This window comes from Triplophysa rosa, linkage group LG11, assembly GCF_024868665.1.
Source record: "Triplophysa rosa linkage group LG11, Trosa_1v2, whole genome shotgun sequence".
Taxonomy (NCBI): Eukaryota; Metazoa; Chordata; class Actinopteri; order Cypriniformes; family Nemacheilidae; genus Triplophysa; species Triplophysa rosa.
The window spans coordinates 14499133-14524161 of NC_079900.1; the positions used below are offsets into that span (position 1 = coordinate 14499133).

The 25029-nt window shown below is 38.8% G+C and overlaps 3 protein-coding genes across 4 annotated transcripts in view; 1 reads left to right on the forward strand and 2 right to left on the reverse strand.

Annotated features, from left to right (window-relative positions):
• The window catches only part of csnk1da (casein kinase 1, delta a), a 31691-nt gene extending 21326 nt beyond the window's left edge, over positions 1–10365 (reverse strand). Inside the window, exon 1 of one of the 2 annotated variants that reach the window (XM_057345162.1) lies at positions 9871–10365. In XM_057345162.1, coding sequence (XP_057201145.1) covers positions 9871–9946 — 76 coding nt within the window. In that variant the 5' untranslated portion in view covers positions 9947–10365. The remainder of the gene's footprint in view (positions 1–9870) is intronic. The other variant, XM_057345161.1, reaches the window with a different exon arrangement.
• Positions 10366–12653: 2288 nt separating this feature from the next.
• On the forward strand, positions 12654–18886 carry dus1l (dihydrouridine synthase 1-like (S. cerevisiae)). The gene is made up of 14 exons (XM_057345920.1): positions 12654–12922; positions 13322–13567; positions 13719–13827; positions 13905–13955; positions 14050–14162; positions 14361–14443; positions 14558–14661; positions 14739–14886; positions 15008–15104; positions 15188–15273; positions 15937–16103; positions 16193–16230; positions 16371–16446; positions 17437–18886. The coding sequence occupies exons 2-14, from the start codon at positions 13331–13333 to the stop codon at positions 17607–17609; spliced, it is 1482 nt and encodes a 493-aa protein (XP_057201903.1). The 5' UTR covers positions 12654–12922; positions 13322–13330; the 3' UTR covers positions 17610–18886.
• Positions 18887–19490: 604 nt separating this feature from the next.
• Positions 19491–24440, reverse strand: gps1 (G protein pathway suppressor 1). Its single transcript, XM_057345867.1, has 14 exons — positions 24360–24440; positions 23651–23743; positions 23241–23422; positions 22989–23153; positions 22595–22730; positions 22367–22444; positions 22213–22273; positions 21990–22075; positions 21432–21526; positions 21227–21332; positions 21056–21136; positions 20720–20857; positions 20373–20507; positions 19491–19919 (listed from the first exon to the last, which is right to left on the reverse strand). The coding sequence occupies exons 1-14, from the start codon at positions 24390–24392 to the stop codon at positions 19845–19847; spliced, it is 1464 nt and encodes a 487-aa protein (XP_057201850.1). The 5' UTR covers positions 24393–24440; the 3' UTR covers positions 19491–19844.
• Positions 24441–25029: the final 589 nt, after the last annotated feature.

Genomic DNA, 25029 nt, shown 5'->3' on the forward strand with positions numbered 1-25029 from the left:
CGCGTTGTTACATTTTTGGAGAGGTGCGCGTCAGGCTACGGAGTAGGGTACGCACAGGGTACGCGGCTCTGCGTAGGCTACGCCGTAGGTTACGCGTAGGTCCCACGCAGAACCATAAACTGACCTTAAGGTTCACTGAATGCATTGAATGAATCCCACTACTCGAGCAAGACATTATTGCAGCATTATGTATGTGCGCAGACGCTGAGCCAATAGCGTTCGAATGTACGCAGTAACGGAGCCCTTTCATTGGTTGAATGTACTGAATGAACACTCCCTTTACTTAACGAGTCTCTTGAGTCAAAATGAGACTGAATGAACTGGTACATGTTGTTTATGGCCTTATATCCTCTGTGTTGCAACAGTGCATTCATTTAATTGAATTTTAACTGGTTAAAGGTTAACTTTTGTTAATAAACTATAAATAATCTATTTTAAATACAGTTTTGTAATTAAATATATATCGAAATAAATATCGTTATCGATCAATATAGAAAAAAACTACAGAGTTTACTTTTTTGCCATATCGCCCAGCCCGACTTAGATGTGCATTTTACATGAACAAAATCTTACCGTTGCTGCTTGGTTGTTATTTAAATACATATATTATAAAAATCACATATCAGTTTTTGCTAGAAGATAATTAGAAGATAATTTCCTGGGCAAGGCCTTCAATGATGCAATCTTGGAGATCAATAAGTCAGCAACCCCCACTACAGGCAGCTGGCATGTTTTTCAGCACCCATCCCTCACTTCAGAGCCAGGGCTCTCCATAGGGATTGAGGGCTTGAGCCTGTCTGGAGAACAAATTGGTTGCACTCATCTCATTCATGTGCATATGCTCAAATTCATTTTGTGTGACCACAAGCTTGTTGGTTAGTGCAGTGTGATGACAGACGGATCCTAGCTTCAAGATTCAAATCATTAGAGATTTGCTAACCACGCATCACTGGTATATGAGAAATTAGTAACTGCATGGTTCCAGTACCCGTTCAGATTAGGGATGTTAATGATTAATCGATGATCGATTAATTGTCAATAACAGTTTACTCGAAATAACTTAAGGATGATCGAGTTCAAGGTCATGCACGTGTGTGCGGCTCATGCACAAACACCTACAGCAGAATCATGGAAAACCACAATGGCTGTCCACTTATTACATTACTTGGCTACCGACACACCTTCGTTTTACATTTTTATAGAAATAAAAGAAAGTTAATTTGGACAATGGACGCAAGAGTTCGTGAGGCTCACGTCTGTCAGCGCGAGCTGCAGCCGTGAGGCGCGATGATTGACAGGTCAAGGTGGAGGAGAGCTTTTGTTAATTAAAGTTTCATTTCTTCGTTTAATACAAGTAGTGTTGTCCATAACTTGTTTGGAGCGGTCGTTTGTTCGTTAGAAATATATTAGGCTAACTAATGCTGATTTCAACAACTTGAAACATTAAAACGTCAATTTCACTGCAACTTCAAGTTTGGCCTTAGCATATGACTGGTACACTTTTCCATACCTAAAGCCTGTATTTTCCTCCTAAGAACTTCAAATAGGGTCGTCACCTGTAAATAAATTCACACAGATGTTTTTTTTGTTTGTTTTAAAACGCGCTGTAATTCCTTAGTTAGACTACCTTAGTTGATTTTATTTATTGATGCAAATGCAATGCAAAGCTAAACAAGACCGACACTGACCATAAAACGACAACGAAAACAATATTTATATGCGGTGGTGATCAGCAGGATTAGTAATTCTTCCTCAAATGACGGTCACGTATAAACAGGACAACAGGAACAATGGCTCCGTCTTTGTTTTTAGGATCAATTAACAGTCGACATGGAGGTATCAAGCCTGTTTAATCAACATTATAAACAATAAAGCCAGATATTCTTGTCAGATCTAGGTTTTGTATCCGGGAGTTAGAGAAGCATGTTTTCTCCGCTGTCGGCTTGTTAACCGTCGGCTTGATGAACAGACTTTCACCAGTAAAATAGACCATACAGGCTATATGCTTGTTTTTCTTATCAAGAACATGTAAAACAAAATAAACAAGATAACCATATATCACAGACTGTCAATATACATTGCATTTTGTTAGTTTTGTTTTGTGTGTTTGGTTTTTGTACGATTTCGCGCTGTTTTTTTAAAGTATTTTTCTTTTTTTCCAACGTTGCTCATCTTTTCAATATATCAACAGGATATAATATAAGTGTGTTATGAATATTTAATTATAAGCTTGATGTGAAATTGTGACTTTAAAAAGACAATTTGTTATGTTTTTATTTACTTAATTTAAATATTTGAATATTTGAGCTCACAAAAAACGAATATTCATTTATGAAATTATTGAAAAATGCCCATCCCTAGTGTCCATGCACATTCAGAAACAAATCAACCTATTTTCTCACGCAGACGCATGCAATGATATGAATTCGCTTATATGCAATTGCCAGAGTGCACATCTGAGGTGGCGACACGTTGTATATTGGTCCATATGTTCATTATTAAATACATCATTGTATATGATTATATCACCAATCACACAGATTCATTTTAACAATGCTACCAGGCTTTTATTTAAACTTAGAAACCTTTTTATTCAGGTGAGGAAGCTGGCGTTTTGCATAGCATTTGCGCACCCTCATGCCTTTATGCCACTGCAGAGGCATATGCGTAAAATCACACAGAACGCGCTTTTCATGTTCGAAAACGCGAGGCCCGCTGCTCTTTTGGTTGACTCTTTGAAAAGAGAAGCGGCACAGCGGTTTTTTTTATGTTGCTAGGTAACCATCAAAACAGCTGTCCTGTCAGTCAAGGATTATAGCACGAGCGCTCTAGTTCCTGTTAACGGTCTTATTATCAGAAACTTTAAAAAGGTACAAGCAGAGGGCGTTTGCTCGGACCTTTCTCGGTTAACCAGTGTCAGCCAGCACAAGTTTCTCCATCATTGCAGTCTCCGGACGTTTCAATCAACTGTAAAGTTCCGTCACCGTATCGGAAGGCCCGCCTCTCCACTCATTCGATTGGAGAATGGAAAAAAGCACACATGACGTGAAGCGTTTTTCTGCTCAGAGTTGAGTTTTTTCAACTTCGGGCACTCAGAGCGCTCCGCCTAAAACGCGAGGCGCCCGGCGCGCATAAGCAGCACGCAAAACGCTCCCTGCCAACTGAAAACAATTCAAAAGAGGCGCGTCTCACAGCAAAAGACACATTCTGTCTGATCAGATCCTATTGCAGTATTAATGTTAAGGAGTAATCGATTAATTGATCGTTAATTTAAATGAAGATCGATTATGGGAATTTGTCTAAATTGACATCCCTAGTTCAGATACAAAGAACGGCACTAACGGACTAAGATTTATTTTAAATGGCACAAATAGATCGGTCAGTCAAACCACATTCGTGTTGCAAGTGCTATACAGCTTAGAAAGCTAACATTTCTCAAGCTAGTTTGTAAAGCTAATGGAAACATTGCAGTCACAACAGGCCACTGTGCCGAGCTGGCTTCCCCTCAGAACCACGTAGGACTAGAGATCTAACTGTATGAAAATTTCACATCACAATTATAGTGAACAAAATCGTCATGATTATCAGTATCATAATTTTGGTCAGGTGTGCTGGGAATAGAGCTGCAATGATGCATCAATGTCATCGATTACGCCGACTAAAATTTGTCGACGTGTCATATTATTTACATTAATCTGAAGTAATGGCAGTTTCTGTTCCAGGGCGTATGTAAATTAATCAGCAGAACAAGAGAAAGTATAATAATACACCCGACAAACATTGACCGCGAGCCTCGGACGCAGTAAGTTAGTGAATGGACGGAGGAATTCCCCCTACCGCCGGAATGCGATCACCACAACATGGACACACAATCACAAACAGACGGAGAGTGGCACGTAGATGAAGACTTTCATATTAAATTACTTTATTTTAACAATACGCTTTACATTAATGATTTACATTAACGCTATTGTACTAGTGTAAGTTAGTGTATGTGAACATTTGCAGACTGTGACCCTGCTTAAATTACTCTAAAGCTTCAAAAAGGACTAACTATCATGAAACCTCCGTAAAAGTTTTCATGCACTTTTTATGTCATTCGATAGCTTTATGCGAGGAATAAACCAATATAGCATAATTAAGAAACTCTGACCTCCGCTGGTGCTGTCATCTGTCAATCTCCAGTCAGCATGCGTGTGTACGGTGACGGTCAGTCATTACTCTTTCCAAGATGTTGCAATGTTTTCATTATTATCAACCATAGATGATAGTCTATGGTTTTGTTTAAAATGAATTTTGCTAACTCGCTGAGTGTAGCTTAGCTTATTAGAAGCACTGGAAGCGGTCTGAATGCTGTGCGTCTTCATACGCAATAACTCTTTTTAAACCTCTAATTTAACTGTAAACTTTTAGATGGATGCAACGCATTATGTGTTAAACATGTTAACATTAAACATGTAACATATCTCTTCTCGTTGTGTTCTAACTATTATTTATTTTGGGGAGCAAAAGGATCCCCGGGACTTCTTAAGGAGTTGGTGCTTTAAGCGCATCATTGTGCGTCCGGGATGAACATAACTGTAAATAACGAAGCGAATGCATTTAACGCATCATTGTGAGTTCAGGATGCGCATACGCGCTTTAATGCCACTTTGCATTAGAGTCTTTTATACGGTGATAGTTTTGTGCAATAAACAGAGATAGATAGCAGTATTTGTAGTTTTACTCAATTACATTATGAGACTGAAAATAGAGTCTTACATTATTTGGAGGAAAAAAATACATAGCATATATAAAACAGACTGACCTGCCTGAAACGCCTCGTGTAACCACACCCACACAAATCTACGTCAGTTCGTGGTATGATTTTACCAAGACCGCCCAAAAGTATACGCAAGTAATGTGGGCGTACCTGTCAGTACAATTGCTTTGGAACCTGATGGTCCAAATATGGTAAGAGGCGTTACATTTCCATCACACGCTTGCAGTATTCGACCAATCACTACGCACCGGTTAACGGGGCAATCATAGCACACCTCGCTTTGTAAAAAATCTGCGCGTTTCAGAGAGGCGGGGCAAAGAGGAGATACAAACATGCACGGTATGTGGGAAATACAGCATTTTTTAACTTTAAATTGTGTATACACATTGCATTACATGATTGGTTGACTACTTTTGACAGCCTATAATGCCTGGAACGCAGGAGGACGTCTCGAGAGCAAGAGTACCAAAGGATTCGTGGACGCACGGCACGCATTTTGAGTGCGCACACGCTCACCGAGCAAGAGGAGAGAAAATTCATAAGAGAGCAGCATATAATTGAAAGCGCGCGTCCAGTTTTGTGCATGAGCAAAGGAAATCGGCGTGCGAGCGGAGAGATTCGCGCGCTCGTATTACAAGAATGTGCTCTCGCCTTGTAATAATGCGCTCGCGACATTTGTCATTATAATAACGCCATACGATACGACTCAGAAGAAGGTTGAAGCTGAGCTGAAAGAGGTGGGATATTATGCGATGACGACTGACATGTGGTCCAGTGGGGGGCGCCACTGATGTGGTCCAGTAGGGCCACTGAACCATATCAAAGTCTCACTGTGCATTTCATAAGTGAGGATTTTGAATTAAAGAGTCGTTGTTTACAAACGTCGTACTTCCCCATTGATCATACGGGAGAGTATTCAGTGTTTTACTGAATTGTTTACTCTTAAAGGTAATCTTTTATTTGTATTTGTTTATTTAACTTCATTAAAAATACTGTAGTTATTTTCCTGATTTGTCAAGATGTCTGCATTATGACAACATTTTTCTAAATTGAAACAGTGTTAAGGTGTTTTAAATAAACAGTGGCACAGTGTTAGAGTAGTTTGTGACTATTCTTGGTCTTTCTTTGATGCTGTTAAAACCTCCACAACAAATCTGTAGCTCTTTATTTTAATAATAGTAAATCGCATTTTAAATCAAAAATCGCAATTTTGTTGAGAAAAACTGCAATTACATTTTTTCTGAAAATCGTGCAGCCCTACTTGAACGTGTTATGGTCTTCTTCTGCAGGGCGCATTTGGAATTTCTGCACGAGAGCGCCCTCTGTCTTTCGGATGCAGCAGCATTTTCCCGTACTTCACTCAAAAGCTGTGCATAAATCACGTGATATTTATTGTCGGTTTATCACGACAGCCCTACTTAGTAATTAGTAATTCATTACTTTTTCAGAGTAACTTACCCAACACTGGTCATGAGTAATGGTGTTCTTTAGGACCCATGAGACACCTGCAGTCATAAGAGCGACCGCCAAAGAAACAGGAGCTTTAAAATCATCAATCTGTCTAAAGAAATATGAAGTAAACGTGTTTCATTATATCTATATTTCTCCCAATATGCATATATAGTCAAAATATATTTTGGTCTAAAAGCCCTGGGATCACAAATAAACAGGAGCAGATGAGGGTGAATATGTATGTGTCTCATATCAATAACATTATTTTGCTTGTTTATTTGTGAATAAAACTCGCGTTTCATAATGCGCCTCTTTTATACTGTTGCTTACTTTGGCTGACGCTGACAGTATTTACCGTTAGTAACGGAAAGTTGGTACGGTTTAATGACTAACCGTTGGACGCATTTGTCGTGGTTTATTGTAAAACCGGTAATCGTTACATCCCTATGTAGGACACTGAGAACGTTTCTGGACTAACCCTATGAATAGGTTTCAAGATTTAGCAAGCCACTGGATATTCCACCAGATGGCCCGATGTTTTTGTCAGAGCTCTGTGAGCACGACATCCCCTATCTGGTTCGCATACGCAGGCCAGTGATGTACTTTTTAAGAGGCTTGGTTGAGAGAGCATGTGTTGTTGATCAGGTCAGCCAGGCCTCATTCAGCCCCAGCTGGAGTTTGTCAGACTATGCCTCCCCAGGTGTGGGGATATTGGGAGTCTTTACATAAGCCCCTTATTGAGTACATGGACACAACTGTTTCCAGTACACCAGCTGAATCACCAATGTTGCATAACAACATTTAGCAGCTTGGTAATACACACACTTGGGTTGTGCATAGGGCTGTGTATTGGCAAGTGCCTCCCAATACGATACATATCACGATCAATGGGTCAATATACAATATATTGCTATGTATTTCGATACGATACACATTTGCGATATATTGCAATACTTCAAATAGAAAATGTAAAAAGTAGAGCTAGAAATACAACATGCTGTGCACCACCGGGGGTTTTCTGTAAGGACAAGTGTAAAAACATCCCTTACCTCTGCAGAGTTGCCATGATGTGCGATGCATGGACATTTAGATCAGAGGTTTGGGTTCTCAAACTGTGGATTGTGCCCCTCAAGTGGGTAGCACAGGGGAATAAGATGGCTCACGCAAGTCACTTGGCTGTTGTGGTGCATTACAGTTAAAACACTGAACATGGGCAGTATAAAACCTCTGGTTCATCCGTGCTGTAAATGCGCTGGTGTCACATCCGTGAAAGCACAATAAATGTCATTGTTACTTTTCTTAATAAACTTTTTGTCTAATGCACTTCAGTAGCCAAGTGACTTGTGTCATGACTTGCGAAGCCTACAAACAGCATTATTTTATATAACTCATTACTCCATTACTTATTTTGAAAACCAAAGCACACCCACACATCAGCTCTGAGAGCTCGAAGCGTTCTTATATTTTTCGCCATGCTCGCTTCCACTTACTTTTGGCCGTATGTATATGACATGATTTTTAAAAAAAAATCCATCCATGCACTATCGAAAAAAAAATATTGCGATTGTTACATGTATCGATATTTTTGCACAGCCCTAGTTGTGCATTGATGGCAATTACCGCCAAAGAAACGTGGATAAGGTCTGTAACTCAACATTAGTGTGCACAGGCGAGAAATGATGGTTGTTTAGCTTGTGTGATCCTGCAGCAAACAGAAACTAGTTTATGTAAACAACCACACATAAACCAGCTGATCAACTTTTGCCACTACATTGTTTGCAGACATAAACTGACTTCCGCAAAAACACTTGGGTGTTAAAGGAACATACTGTGCCGATAATCTATGGAGATTTAGGTTCTTGTTTCTTTGCATTGAAACTAAAGGTTGTTTTTAAGATGTTGCTGGTGAGAAGTACAGCCAGGAGGTGTGGAGCATTGCTCCAGCAAACTACTGCTGAGAACATATCACAAACACAAAACTCTAGCCAGCGATGAGATCACTGCACAACTCCAACAAAGAAAACAGTGAAGAGATGTTTAAGACCACAAAGCATCAACATCCCCATATGCATCCCATATTGCAAAGAGTGGTTTGTACAATTTTGTAGCTAGTCAAACTCTAAAGGCCCGTTTAGAAATCTTCAAAAGGAAACAGACGTCTCAAAGAATGCTACGGATTGGCATCCATTTAATATCTTCATTGTGGTGACCTAAGAAGGTGTATTAAAGGCAGCTGCCTACAACAATACTTGAAGCCTCAGGGCCCCAAAACCAATGACGAACGCAAATATTAGTGCCTTTTACTGCCTTTCACAAGACCCTGCAGACGTTATGTTGAAACTTGCATTTAAAGAGAAGTTGCCAGGAAGTTGAAGTTGAGCACGACAGAGTGTTTATAAAGTTCCTTAGAACCAAAGACCTTTGCCAACATGTAGAAACAACTCTGCAGTACAAAATCAACACATGCAGTAGAAAGTGTTTTGACGTGGTAGTTTCTCTTCGGCATGTGTTTGCCTGAGGCTTGCTTATTATATGGCTGATCAGTCAAATGACAGACACAACATTTCATCTTAGATCTGTTCATTGTATATTTCACTGGTTTGCACGCTATCTGCCATTATCCATCATCTTGTTCTTTTTTAAATACCCCTGCTTGTAAAATTGTATTTTATATATATACAATCTGTATATCTTAATATATTTTTATTCTGTGTTAGTGTTACCTGTATGCACCAAGGGTCTGAGAGTAACACAATTTCAATCCTCTATATGTATGTACTGTACATGTGGCAGAACTGAACATAAAACTGACTTTGACTTGACTTTGATTGTTATACACTGGATAATTTACTGGGCAATGACATTATGTAAAATTGTAATGTCAATGAAATGGCACCATAAACATCACAAAAACAAGACACCTGAATGTTGACAATACTACATGAGAGATACACACAAATACAAGTCCTTGTTATAATGCCTATGACAAGATATGCCTGGGCATGTATTCGCAATGCACGTTTCAAACCAGAGACACTATAATTTTCAAATAGTGTTTTCAAAACAATAAAACAATTTACAGGACAGAACTGTATATTTACTGGTGGCTTCCTACTACAAGGCGGCATTAGGTCCGATACTGGTACTAAGACCTACAACCTTATTCATCTTTTGACTGATATGTACATCGACCACAAATGCCAACCTACAATCATTTCACACGTTTTCGACGATATTAAACTATTACAAATAACAAAAAAATCAATAATACGTAACTATAAAATGGATTGTTGTCCATAAAACCTTAATGGTTTGGTTGGACAGCCTGTCTGTAAATTTGTCTGCAAAACCTCCGTTAAAGTAAATATTTTGATAATCGTACAGATATGGACCCAATACCCGTCAAAGCAAATCACCATCAAACTGACGTGTTAACGGAGTAGGTTAAAAATCAAAATAGTGATTGTTAGTGGGGGGTTTCCTGGCTTTTAAGCTATACTGAATAGGACCGTCAATAGCAGCTGACTGGTTTGTTCCAGGGAACCCGTTAAATCTGACGTTTCAAAACAAAACACGTATAGCATCAATAAACGCACTCGTTTCAACTTCAGACAGTTAGTACTGACATGAAAAAAAGAAAATGAATGATTACTTACCCAAATAAATGTCACCAAAGGATCCAGAACCAATTTTCCTTCCCAGTCTGTATCGGTTTCCTACTCTCAATTCCATGGTAAATGGCTAAACAACAAAGCTAGCGATAAAGCTAGCTTTAACTGGAATAGTTTTGAGTATATATGTTCCAAATGTTTAGGAAACCTGCAAAATATCTTCTTTGTTAACCGTCTATTCTTCTGCCTCCTACAGCCAGGATCCCCCAATACTGTTTGCTAGTTTGCTAATTCCCTTCACAGTAGCTATCCGATTTTCACCAATTGTTTCCTAACATTCCGAACGGCGGGTTATCAAAATACTAGGCCTATTAAAAAGAGTAAAGAGTGACGTTTATGCTCTAGTAATTTTTAACCTGAAAATAATTTGTTTAAAAAAGGATGAAGTCGGATTTTGCGAACGACTCCCTCCTAGCTCTGACGGCCCTAAACCTACCATTGACACTATGTATCTCTGCTACAACAGAACAGAAGCTCCATCAGTTGAATAATCCAGTCCCGCAGTGACGTCACTTCCCGTAGAAACAGCGGGCCAGTGGAAAATCTCGTGTTGAGACAACAAAACCCGATGCTTGACTTTCTATTGTTTAGTCTTTTGACATTTGTAAAAACTGTTATTTTTCTGTTATATAAAATATGTTTATTATTCGTTATTTATGCGTTTTATTATTGGGTGCCATTTTGTTCAATGGACAGAAATAAAATGTATACATATGTAAATATACATCAGTTAATGTAAATCACTTGATATAGGTCATGGTTGAATTGGGTTTATAATTTTTTCTATTGTGCTAGTATTTTTTAATACTACCTCAATGGGTGTTCACTAGGTGTGTTTATGATGCTTAAGAAGGAAAACAAACTTGCAAAACCAGTTTGCTATACAAGTCACACCTTTTATCCCTTACGAAAATTAACCATGTTTTTTTTGTGGTACAAGTGTAGTAACCATGGTTATATAAATATTGCACCAAGATATCAGTAATGCATTAGTATTATAAACAAACCTAAAGCTACAGAGCCCAATTCGGGGAGGTCTCTAATCATTAAAAATATATTTAGAACACTAAATATGAATTTTATATTGAATTAGTTCTGATGTTATGAAACTGAAACTATATAATTGTCATTGCATTTCCATCTACCGGGTATATCCTCTTTTATTGAAGGCTTATTAAATGCCCCTCCAAATAAAGTGAACTTGATGTGCAAACAAAGAATTAATGTGCTAAGTCAACCTTAAGCCTAAAATGTCTAAATGTACAGTAGAAGTTTTAAAGGGCCTTAGTCTGAACCAATACAAAGTTTACAGCCCAACTGTGGTAGTTGTATCTGACAAAACATCAAATATAATTAACATAGAATTCATTGTTCTTGACATGTTAGCAAAACTAATAGTTTAGGATTTAAGATACCCCTATCTGAAACATGAAATATATGAAAACGCCCCCAAAAATGATATTCCATTCAGTCAACTATGATTGGTCAGAGCACATCCAATGCTTGAAGCAGCAGAGGCGAGAGTCACATGACCAAATTACTCAGCTTTCCTTTGCATGTGCTACAGTCACGTTGAGAACAATGCGCCAGGAAAGTCTGTGAACAACACCCACTAAGTGATACCCAACTTCTCAATCCTAGTGTAGTGATAAACAATACTTTGTAAGACAGCATTTAAACACATAAACACAAGCAGCAAATACAGAGGCTGAATCTTCTTCCTCTATTACAGAAACACGCGACCAGTACTGCCAATATACAGGGCATCAGAGATGAGAAAAAATAAAAGGATGTTAATTTAAATTATTAATAGAAAAAGTGAACATTTAGGTTAACAATCATGATAACATTTGTCAATGGTGTTCCAGTGAACACAGAGCAAATAGACACCCATGAAAATCACACATCTTAATGTGCTCTTTAATACGTATTGTACCCAGAGTGCAAATAGTAAAGGACTAATTCACTAAACACTAGTTAAGCAATAAAGTTACACACTGAATGAATAGGCAAACGCTTTTTATTGTCACATATTGTCTCTGTTTACATTTTATTATATTTTGCTTAAACTTATACAATAATGCGCAGTCGTGGCCTAATGGTTAGAGAGTCGGACTTGTGACCAGAAGGTTGCCGGTTTGATTCCCAGGGCCGGCGGGTAACGACTGAGGTGCCCTTGAGCAAGGCACCTTACCCCTACTTGCTCCCCGGGCGCTGCAGTGATAGCTGCCCACTGTACGTGTGTTCACCACTTGCTGTGCGTGTGTTCACTACTCTCTGGATGGGTTAAATGCTGAGGTCACATTACGGGTATGGGTCACCATATCTGACAAATAGGTCACTTTCACTTTTTTCACTTTTATATAATATTGGTTTACACGGACATCTAGTGGACATTTAAGAGATGGTGTTAAAGCTTTAAATGAAGGTGAATGAACTAAAATGAATGTACTTTTCGTAAAATTAAGAAACGAAATCATGATTTTGATCTTTTACAGCTTACCTTTTTTGATTTATTTGACGCAAGATAAGATCAGAGAATAAAAATGTATGCAAATAATGTACCAATAAATTAGGAAGATGGCAAAAATCACACACGTCAACTGAAACATAATTAAATGGAAATCTACGTAAAACATAATAGATTCAGGCCAACTTTCAAAAACAAAGAAAGGTACTGTGTTTTTGAAGCACAAGGAATTAATCGACAGTGTTGTTTCTGCACGGTCGTATTTCACTGCGACACACACACAACACTTCACGTGGTTTTGGGCTATAAGGGATACAGCTAACGTTACCTCCACTGGGCATGCGCACTTCAATCACGCATAATTTTTTTACAGTTAATTGCGATTTTTTATTATTGTAAGATTAGCTTTAGGATTGGGGTAGGTGTAGGCATTAGCTAATGTAATTTATTGTAATTTTATGGCGAGATTTTGCTTCACTTCCGGCCGTAGCTGTATCCCTTCTAGCCATAACTCCTTCATGTGCCGCATACATAGAGCTGCTGCTGCTGTCTGTGTCATAACACACTGTAAGTACTTCAATTTCAAAGCCTTTTTAGTAGATTTATAAGCATCGACATTTATTTATTTGACTTGCCTGACTATCCTAGTTTATTTCAAGGGGAAATCGAGAAAATGAAAAGCATTACGGTTATTTATTTCCTGTTAATAACAACACTCCCACGTGTTATGTTTATGAACCTACACAGAGATTTAGAAATATTAGTGTGTTAGAAATATTGTTTATTGTATCGTACAGTAATGCTAGATTGATATGGTGCAGACAGTGAGCTTCATACATTTAAATGCGAAAGTTCCGTCATACAGATAGACCTGATTGGAATACATGCTTTTTATTTACAACTTGACTTTTTCATATGAATGTACAAGTAAAATGCATTTAGCCATGGTCGTTTTCTTCTGTTTAGACAGCTGCCATGTCGAAACCTCGCGGGTTCGAGTTTTGGAAGAGCGCTCTGAAGGGCGCACGCTACGTGGTCGCCCCAATGGTGGACCAGAGCGAGCTGGCCTGGAGGCTGCTGAGCCGCAGACACGGCGCAGAGCTCTGCTACACACCCATGCTGCACGCACAGGTGTTTGTGAGGGACGCAAACTACCGCCGGGAGAACCTTTACAACGAAGTATGCCAGGAGGACAGACCCCTCATTACACAGGTGGCTTCACATTAGTCAGTCATTGGTGTTCTGTTCGATGCCTGAACTTTGGCATCTGCTGTGACTATAGGTTACAGACAGAATAGGTCTTTGTATTTATATAGTGTGTGAGTTTTTCAATATGGTTTTGATAGTTCTGTTCTCATTACAGTTCTGTGCCAACAATCCCGAAGTGTTTGTCCAGGCAGCTCTGCTCGCCCAGGATTATTGCGATGCCATCGATCTGAATTTGGGTTGCCCCCAGATGATTGCAAAAAGAGGTACCAGACCTTTTATTTGATTCGGAACATGCTTAAGCAAAATGTGCCAATGTGTAATGTTTGTGATTCTCTCCAAGGCCATTACGGTGTGTTTCTTCAAGATGAGTGGGACCTTCTGGAGAAAATGAGTACGTCTTGAATAAATGAGCAAATCTTTAAATAGCTTGATCAAGATGTGAGACATGCAGAGGATTTGTATCTTTTTTTGGCTGTTCTTTACAGTTAAATTGGCCGACGAGAAGCTCTCCGTGCCAATCACTTGCAAAATTCGGGTCTTCCCAGAGATGGAGAAAACAGTCAAGTATGCGAAAATGCTGGAAAAGGCCGGATGCCAGGTAAAGTGGTTTGGTTTATTGCCATATAGCAGATGCTTGATCCAACATCACTTACAGAACAATACTTGCAATGATTTAGTCTTACACATAGAGCCACCTGAGATCTTGTGCCCTAGGTACCAGCCTAGACCTGTACGTACCAACTTCTTTACCAGAACCCTCTGTGTAAGAGTTGCTTACCTTTTCCAATTTCCACAGCTCCTCACAATTCATGGGAGAACCAAGGATCAAAAGGGGGCTTTGACTGGCATTGCAAGCTGGAAGCATATCAAAGCTGTACGGTAAGAAATAGCATTCATATAGAATCTACTTGCTAATGGCCGTTTTTGTATCACAGTTTGTTGTTCATCTTTGCATTATTATTGTAAATTAATAAATTAATCTCACCTGTATAGAGAGGCTGTAAACATTCCTGTGTTCGCCAATGGAAACATCCAGCACCTGAGTGATGTGCATCTCTGCATGGAGGAGACTGGAGTACAAGGAGTCATGAGTGCAGGTACATGCATACATGCAGACAACCAGTGTGGTTAGTCATAGAAAAACTAGCTCTTTAAACAACTTTGACATTTACAGAGGGAAATCTCCATAACCCTGCCCTGTTTGAGGGCCGCAGTCCACCTGTATGGGAGATGTCTGAAGAATACCTTGAGGTGGTGCAGAAACACCCACCCTGCAGTCTGTCTTACGTCCGTGCACACATCTTTAAACTCTGGCACCACACGTATGTTCTGATTCATTGACACTGTTCAGACAGATTAAATGTTGCGTTCAGAGTGGTTATTACACTGAGGTCTAGAAGGTGAGTGGTGGTCACTGTTATCTTAATAAATAGGTCTTTTTAGGCTACAGATACACCAAGACTTGCGGGAGGAGTTGGCCAAAGCAAAAAATGTAGCTGGGATAGAAGAGGTTAACAGACAGTTAAAACTACGTTGCCAGGTAAAGGAGCTTGCTTTTACTTTGTTTCTAAAATGTGTCTTTGAGGAATTTCCTCTAAAGCTGATCATTTTTATCTGTTACAGGAGGAAATGGCTAAAGATGACTCCGAATGGCATCAAACTGGACTGCCCTTCCCCCACTGGATCTGTCAACCCTACGTCAGACCACCGTAACGTATTTTATTTGCATTTTGAATATCACCACAATTATAACATTTCTGTATTATCTGCTACACACTGATTTTAAATGGATGGATCACCCCAAAACGGCATGGCATGCCATTCCAAACCTGTATGACTTTCTTCTGCAAAACGCACAAAAATTATGTTGTTAGCTAAACAATATTAAAGTGATAGTTCACCCAAAAATTCTCAAAAGAAGATATTTTGAAGAAGGTTGGTAACCGAACAGCGCCAGCACCCATTCACTTCTATTGTATGGACTCAAAACCAATGCAAGTGAATGGGGGCCAGTTACCAATATTTTTCAAAATGCCTTCTTTTGTGTTCTGCAGAAGAAAGAAAGTCATACAGGTTTGAAATGACAAGAGGGTGAGTAAATGATGACTGAATTTTTATTTTGGGTTGAACTATCACTTTAATCCCACCGTATTGCCACTGCGACATTTCACAAAATATGTTTTATGTTTCACAGATTAAATAATCGTACTGTTTTTGAACGACATGAAGTAAATAATCGATGACAGAATTTATTTTTTGAGTTAACTATCCCTTTAAGATCTGCAAGGCAAAGTCTTACATTTTTAACACTTTCTACACTGTATGATGTGATTCATATGGGAGTTTATATGGCACACTGGTATATTTTGCAGACCAAAGGATCCAAACTCAGAAAATGGCCAGACGGCACAGAAGACAAAAGCTGTGAGTGTGAAGAGGGCACACGAGGATACCGACGGACCCAACGACTCGCTCTCCAAGAACAAGCAGAAGAAGAAAGCCCGTAACCCTCACAAGAACTTCTGTCCAGAGCTGAAACGTAAGAAGATTTTGTGACATCACTTTAGATTTAATTTAATTGAGTGAAATAAAATGTGAGGAATAACTTGGCCTATTGTTATTCCACAGCAAAATACATCAAGTGTGAGCAGTGTGGAAACCCTAAAGTAAGTATATTTTAAACATTAATTTTTATACTAATGAATTGTTTTTTACTGTTTCATGTATATACTTTCCATGTGTTGTTAATGTGTTACAAACACAAAACTTGTAAGTCCAATAAACTGTCGTTTCGTTTTTCCAAAAGGGAAATAAATGTGTTTTCAACTTGTGTCGTGGCTGCTGCAAGAGAAAGGCTTTCAAGGAAGTGGCTGATTGTCCTGGTTAGTATATGAACCACAACCACACTTGCAATGGTTTTGACTTTACACTGAATTCTAACTGTTTTGAAACAAACAACCCTCTCAAACCAATTTATCAGTTTTATTTTATGTGATTTTAAACCTTTTTGGCTTGATATTCCATAATTTAGCACATATTTTCTGGAGCTACAATTTAAAGGTCCAGTGTGTAATTTTTTGGAGGATCTAGTGACAGAAATTCAATATACTATACATAACTATGGGCTGGTTGCAAAAACTGCTTATACTAGATGTTAGTCATCTAATTTTTTCTGAAAGACTGGTCATAACTTCTTTAAATCAGTTACATAAAAAGGTAGATTGGGCTAATTGAAATATGAAAAGTAATACTGATTAGTCCTAACTAATTCCTAGTCTGTGAGAATAGCTGTTAAGACGCAGTCTTAATTTAGCAGCTAAGTTTATGCAACTGGGCCATGTCTTCAGAGGTGTATTAAAGACCTTACATAATGAAGTGTTATATTTGTATTACCTAAGAATGAGCTTTTTCCATCTCCATACACCGTGGGTCCCCTTACATGGAATTCGTCATGTTGTTTCTACAGTAGCCCTAAACGGACAAACTTTTTTGGTAAAAAGTCATAAAAATAAACGTAAAAAAAGTTCTTAGGCAAAGAAGAGAAAACGTGATGACATCTTAATCCTCTCTCAGCCTCCGTAGTGCTTCGAAAGGGAGGGGTGGAGTGAGCCATTGGTTGCAATTCACAACCTCACCACTAGATGCTGCTTAAAGTCACACAATGGTCCTTTAATTTCTTGTAAACAGTAGTTACATTAATTACATTAAAATGGTAACACTTGTAATAATAATTGTGCAGAATAACTGCACTAGCATTTTTTGTCATGTTAGGGTATCAAAACGTAGAGCAACTTCCTTACTCAACATAGTATACGAATGTAACCGTAGTAAAGTTGTACCACTTAAACTACTTTGTATGTGTTGAATTATAGGTCACGGCTTGAGATTCAAAACCAGGGCATTGAGACAATGCAACTCAGATACAGGCAGTGAGCAAGCAAATGTAAAACCTGACAATCAGACGGACCTTTCCACTACAGTCCTTGATCAACATGTCAACCATAACCTGGCTTTGGGCATCAATCTCAACACTTCATTGAACTGATTTACCATTGGAAAGTTTGTATGTAACTGTTGTTACTGCTGCACTGAATTTGAATGTCAAGATTGTAATTTGTGCCAAAGCGGGTCCCTCACTGTTTTAAATGTAAATCGGACTGTTTTTGGATGTAATTTTGAATGCATATTGACACCAACTTAACCAAACATGCAAAGCTTCTTTTACACAACTATTATGGTAAAGGTACATCTCCTCTTTTCTGAAGTATAGAGAGTAATGATATACCTGTCCTGCTGTTACTTACTAGTTCATCTGTTTATTTACAAAATTAGTCATTGTACATCAGTGTTTTGAAATACCACTTTATGTATTGTTGTTGGGTGAATGTATCGATATTGTTCGTGTGTTTTGACGATCACTTAAAATACGCAACCACTCTGACAGTTCCATGTCGGTCTCCTTTTTTGTCTTGGGACATTCTGTGGAAACATTCTGATCTTTACCTATAGATGTCATGCAGTTTTACTTTTTTTAAACTATATTTTACAGGGGATTGCACATTGTTAGAAACACATGTATAGTACAATGCAATGTAAGTCGCTTTGGATAAAAGCGTCTGCCAAATGCATAAATGTAAATTATTATCTTCCGAAGGGAGAGTTGTATGGTGGAAACTGAGTTAAACCCCTGGCTTTTAATGCATTCTTTTTCCATTATTCATTTTTTTGTATGGTGATGTTTGGACTACTGTCAGTAGTAGTACTGACTACTACTGTGCTTTCATTATCACAAGTGTTGCTAAATTTTCATATTGACAATTACACTACAAAAGATTCCAGGCCCAGGAATTTGTTGGTTTTTTAGGATAATGCCCGAATCAGATGCCTTAGTAAGAAAACCATTTAAAAAGATTTAACTGCCAACCCTTTGTGTTGCCATGAGTGTTTTATTCAGATTACATGTTACCCGTTTATGCTGTTCTAATATAGTTTTAATTTTTGTATCATTTTAAAACATGACGCCAATTTGTATTTCCACATTGCAGTTTTGTCTGTATCAGGATACGCAAAGATCAGCTCAGTGCCTTATTCTACACATCTGTGAACGACTCCCCTTCAGTCTCTAAATGTATACATGTCGGCAGTGTGTAAAGAGCTGTGGTTATTCTGTGTGAAGGTGGTTTTTCTCTTTTTTTTTTTACCTCCAAACATTTGTCCCACGCATCAGTTTCTTGCACTAACAGTGCTGTACATGCAGTTTCAAGTTTTTTGCTCAAATAAATTTTTCAAAGTTCTAAAAGAAAAACTTATTCTGTTGCACTTCTTTCAATGCCTTTTCAAGGCAAGGCCAAACAGTACATAACAAGGTGGCCAGAACTAAAACGATCTGAGATAGAACTGAATTAGGCCTTAGTTAAATCATACATGCCCGGTTTCACATACAAGGCTAATCCCAGACATTCAAAATGAATGTTTGAGCAGTCTTAATTGAAAATAACTCTCCTTAAAACATCTTAAAGTATGTCAGCGTCATTGTTCGGTCTCAAGATGCACACCAGTAATGTTTTTACTAGGGCATTTTTATAAAAGTAGTTTAAATATCCTAATTTCACTAAGGGTTAGTCCAGGCTTAAACTAAGCCCTGTCTGTGAAACCGGGGCTTAATTTAGTTAATTCAAGTCCCTTTTAAATACGAATCCCTTAGAAAGAAATATTACTGATGTGCATCTTGAGACATAACAATGGCAATGACATATTTCAAGATATGTCAGGGCAAGTTATTTTCAGTTAAGATAGCTCAAACATTAATTTAAGACTAGGACTAACCTTAAACCTTGTCTATGAAATCAGTCAACAAGTTTAAATATATTTAAATGGCAAGAGAACTGGGAAACACACAGAGAAAGAATCTTTCCCTTGTGGAGCATCTTTTTGAATGTATGTTTATTTTAAAAGCATTTTTGTGATGAGGTTTCTCAACGTGTAATCAAGGTTTTTCACAAGATACAGAGGAAAGTGCATCCTTACAAAGAACAACAGGCCAGTACGGCTTAAGTGCCGCATTACTCTTTTTATCTTTTTTTAAACGTTCTTTTTCATTCGAGCAACAGGGTGTGCTTGTCTTTAATACAGACAACAGACATCATCTTCCCAACTTAAATAAAGTCTTTAGATTGTGATTTTTCTCTCTTCAGCAGGGAAATAATTGATTTCTAAACGGGGGCCTAAGATGCGGCAGTGGCCCCGTGTACTTTCCGAGGAGAGGCATCTGGTCGACTCTTCACATGTTGGTGCTCATTCGTGTTTGACTGTTGGCAGGTGTGAGCTCCCCTTGACTGCCTTCTCTTGGAGGGGACTGTGAAAGGGACAAGAGCGATCTGTGAGAAGCATCATGTGAAACGACACAAACACACTGAGTGGGAAGTACATGCAGGTGTTCGTGAGGAATGACAGGGTGAAGACTGACGATAATTTAACGTCTCTGTGATTGTTTTAGCTCCTTTTCAAGACAGAACGTCTGAGAGCTCAGTTTTCTCATACATCATTTTGTTTTTCATCATACAAATTGTTACAAGCTGCATTTGCAATGTACTTGAATTTGTTTAAATACGTTTAGAGTCAGAACAATCTGTTCAATCTAGTTCACCGCACGGACTTTTGCTTCTGCGAGTTATCAGAGACCAAAAAAGAAGTAATTTGGAGTGTAAGAGCTCCGAGACACTCAAGCTGAAATGACAGTGAGGGAGATGGTCAGGGGATGTATAGAGCAGAGCAGTGCGAGGACACGTTACCCTGGGGACCCTGTTACCTTGACGTGTATCTGATTACGAAGCACAGCTGCCCGCAGGATCATGGCTTTCGCTCGTCTCTGGAACTCTTTACCCATCTGTAGCGATTTCTCAAAAGTTGTGCTTCTCTGATCCACATCCCTGGCATACAGGATCTACAAATGGGATGGAAAATACAACACTCAATACACAGGTTCAACTCATCTCCAAAACAGCACACAGTAGACTATGTATGTCATTAGGTAGTACAGTAACAAGATTGTGTTTGTGCTGTGGCTTTTCACAGTGCCCAAATTCTGCCTGTTGTTTGTTACAAGTAACAGGGTGATAAATGAGGAATGACTGGGTTGTCAGAATGCAGCCCTGCCTTGCTGTGGGAGTCGATACGGGCATTGATCAGGCCCTCCAGGATCAGCTGGGTCAGTTCATCCTCCAGAGCCGCCACAGTTGTATTAAAGGCCACGGCCATCTTGTTCATGTCCGCTGACACATAGGGGCTAAAGTACTGCGCAGGGGAAAGAAAAGCTACATTCATGAATTGCTCACATTCTTTCTCTTACTATATCAATACTGCTCAATACATGTTATTTCAGATTTTAAAACCTCTCAAAATCAGTTTCTCTCAAAGAATCTATGTCAGAACTGTAAAATATTTCATTTGGTTAACATCCCCCGAGTGCTGAACAAGTGTCAACAAACATACCTGTATGAGTGCTCTGTTCCTGATTTGTGTGTAAAGTGTTCGTACATGAGGGGCCAGATACATGTCTAGGAGGAGATTATCCTACAATACAGAAACGATACTGATCGATCAAAATACCCAACAAAACAGACAACCGAAACAAACCATGTGGAACTAAATAAGAAAATGTACCTTCATTTCATCCAGCATTTTCAGACAGAACGCATACTTTGACTCGTAAAACTGGAAGATAATATCACGGACTTGAGGTTCCAACTCTAAAAATAATTTAAAGGAGCTAGAAAATGAGGTGAGAAAAATGAAATCGGTGAGATTTGAGCCGCACACAATTGTAACCAGTAAACACATACTTGCCATTGGCAAACAGAAAGCTCACCTGCTTGAGATGACGTTTCGCTGCAGTTCCTGTCTGTCAAATGTAGCCAGGGCACACAAGCCCCCATACACTGCTACATTACTGGGGGAAAGAAGCTGAAAGGCACATTGAGCATGTCAGTAAAATCGACAGGAATATCACACTCACAAGCCATACTGACAATCATATAAGAGGAAAAATGACCACTGTTTCTCAAGATTCAAGATTTGTCACATACACAGTTATATACACATACAACATGGGGTGAAATGTTTATCTGGTAAACTCTCTAGACAAACAAAACAATACCTTTTAAAGGAAAAAAATAAGAGTTAATTAAAACTAATATAAAAATGCAATTAAGATTTATTATAACCTAAAAATGTGCAGGGTACGAAAAAAGTGCAGAGTGTAAAAACACAATAATACATGAGCAAAAAAACAGCCGTATAATCCCACTTTCTTTGAAAAACAAAATTGCAAAAATAGGTGAGTTCATTTGGAATTTTGACTATATCTTATCCATCTTTACCTAAACCAGCAATATTATAAAAAACTGAATAATGGAATGACACCAACCTCAGGGAAGTCGCAGTGATCAAACGATGCTTGCAGAAAGCACTTGGCAGCTGGTTTATATTTTCTTGAAGCAAGTTCGGCCAGTCCTAATGCAAGCATAAAAAGTCACAAATGACTATTAACTGAGTAAGAACTTTCTGAAATATTTAGCCTAGTAAATCGTTCACCAATGCCATTATTTTTTGCAAAGAGAAACTTCACTTCAAACAAAAATAAGACTTGCCTGCAGCACATTTTAGTTTGGTTAGAACAGCTTGGTTTTGACTATCTCTCTCTCCTCGTTGCTAGATTGCAGATAGACACACAAATTAAAACCAACACTGATTCTCTGTTGAAATCTCATGGATAAAGAAACTACAATGGGAGGTTGTGCCTACCTCTGCTATCTCTGGAGTGGATTCAGCCTTGCTGACGTAGCTAAGTACATGGGACCAATTTTGGAGGTAAACGCTAACCTATAAAATATTAAAGTTGTTTAGTTGAAAACAAAAACGACAATTCTTCCATCTAATGTTTGCATTTAGAATAATACTAAAGCAAAAAACAAACTAAAAACTGAAATATACAAACGATGCCATTATGAAACATTAACAATAAATCCATACCTTGATTACATTAAGACACATGTTGATGACATGCTTGGCGCTAGTGCAGTAGTCTCTGGCTCGGGAGTAGCATTTCAGGGCATTGCTGAGGTCACCACAGTCAAGATAATGATCTCCAAGGTCATCATGACCCCTCCTGAACACAAGCAGAAATTGACAGAAATTGACAGTTAATTTCAGATTAACAAGTATACCGTCTACTGCATGGTAATGCTTTTGTTATGAATGCAGCAGACATTTATATACATTAACATTTTATCCAAAGCAATTTAGCTCCTTTTTTAGTATGTGTGTTCCCAGTAAGTCGAACCCATGACCTGCTAATGCCACACTCTACCAGCTAGGAATGGCATCAAAGCCATGTTAAAACAGAAGACAGTCGGTCTGGTCATACCGTATGCTTTCTTTGATAGAGTTTCCCTTGTAGTTTTTAAGGTCAGTATCCAGCTTCTCCAGTTTGAGCAGGGCTTTTTTCCTGGTGGACTCTGCCCAGGCTGTGTCAAGAGGTGGTGGTTCTACTGCCCCCTCCGGTACCGCATCTGGAACACCCTGTACCTCCCTGTGTTGACACAAATATTTAATTTACAGACCCAGTCAAAGCTCTGCATGTTATCTTTCAACAAATGTCTGAATGCTTTGCAATTACCTTGTGGCTTCAGTGAGTTTGCGATGGATTTCTTCGTAGACGTCAACGTTAAAGGTTCTTTGGACGAAGGACAGAGCCATCTTCAGAGCTTCTACTCGCAGCTGGGGGCAGTGGTCTGCAATAAACTGCAGCCTCTCAATCCTCATCAGTCCACTGTAACTGGAGGCATACTGCTCAAGATCCTATACAAAAAAATCCTCTCTCAGAACATAATGTTTCCAAAAAGTTCAACAATTTCTCTTGTTATGATTTAGAAGCTGATTGGGATATTTTAAAATTCTAAAAATGATATATTCCTATTTTTAAGATTACTCACTTAACACACACTTAACATCACTCAACTCTATTGTGTGGACTGTCAAACACACAAAATGATAAGATAAAGCCATTAAATCCTTTACACAGCATACCAAAGTCGGGTTTTCCACAACATAGTTGCTGTCAGGTGCATTCTGCTGGTCTTCCGCTGGGTCAGCATCTATTTGCATGGGCTCTACAGACCCCTGTTAATATAGAAAACATCATGTTAAAGACTCTGCCTGCCTGAGCTTGCTGATGGAGAGCTCATTGCCTCCCAAGGCTCTCTTAAACCTATAGAACTGTCTACCTAAACAGCATTTCTGGGCATCACACGTACGTTTGAAACGTCCGAACCAATGTCTGCCGAGTATGCAGCCGTCTAGGTTTTGAGACACAGCACGAATTTCAAACACACCGGCGAACTCGTAGTAAACAGGTTGCTTGCTAATACGATAGCTTGCTAAATACACTTAGCCGGCTAAAGAAAGTTTCTACTGAAGTGTTTCGCAAACAATCTCAGAAAACCCCGACGGACCCCTTTGGATGTAAACCAAAGCAGCGCTGTTGGAGGTATTCATTGTCGAAGGTGCAACTGTCTCGTTCCTCCGCCGGATAAACGCGCACCGCTGCTAAACTTGAGAAGTGCTGTTGCGTCCGGAGGGCCGCTCTGACTTACGAGCTCGTGCTAGACGAGCTAACAGTTCAAAACGGATGCCATAGGTGAGAATTTAGCACCGTAAACAAAAGTACATCAGCTTGACCTGTTTCTTTACACACTCACTCAAGCTTGCGAAGGACCATTTAAAGGCTTGAAATTACCTGAAAGTTAAAGACCTGCACGGGTAGTGGCATCTCCTCCTCTGCAGAAACACAGTGCACAAACACATCCGGGGCATGAGAGGGCGCGTTGTCGACGTCTTGCAACGCGAAGACGTCACTACCTTGACGCTTTGAGAGATGCACTGCATTCGGATTTAGCGTTCGAGGCCTGTAGAAGTGTCTTGATTAAAACGTTATTTTATGATTTAGTCATTACAAGTTATTTAAAAAATTGACGTAAAACACATTTACAACTCATGTTCTAACATTTTATACTGACACTTACAGTGTGTAAGTACTTTTGTGTATTACTAATTAACTGTTGTATTTATTAATTTAATATATCAAGGGGAAACTGTTTTTATAGCTTTGGTGTAAGTGTTATGTGTCTGGGTTTAGTCAGATCATTTGAAATACCACGGATTTCACGTTCCAATGCACATTCATGAAGAGTTCACTTTATTAATATATTACCTTAAAAAATAATGTGACGCTGCTGGTGGAAAAGAACTAAATGTGCAAATGCTTTGAAATGTTTATTGAGCAAGAATACTGAGATTATCTGCCATTGGTTTAGTTCATAAAACAAAAACTACGGCAGATGTCAATGCATACCAAATGAAATATATATATATATATATATATATATATATATATATATACACTCACC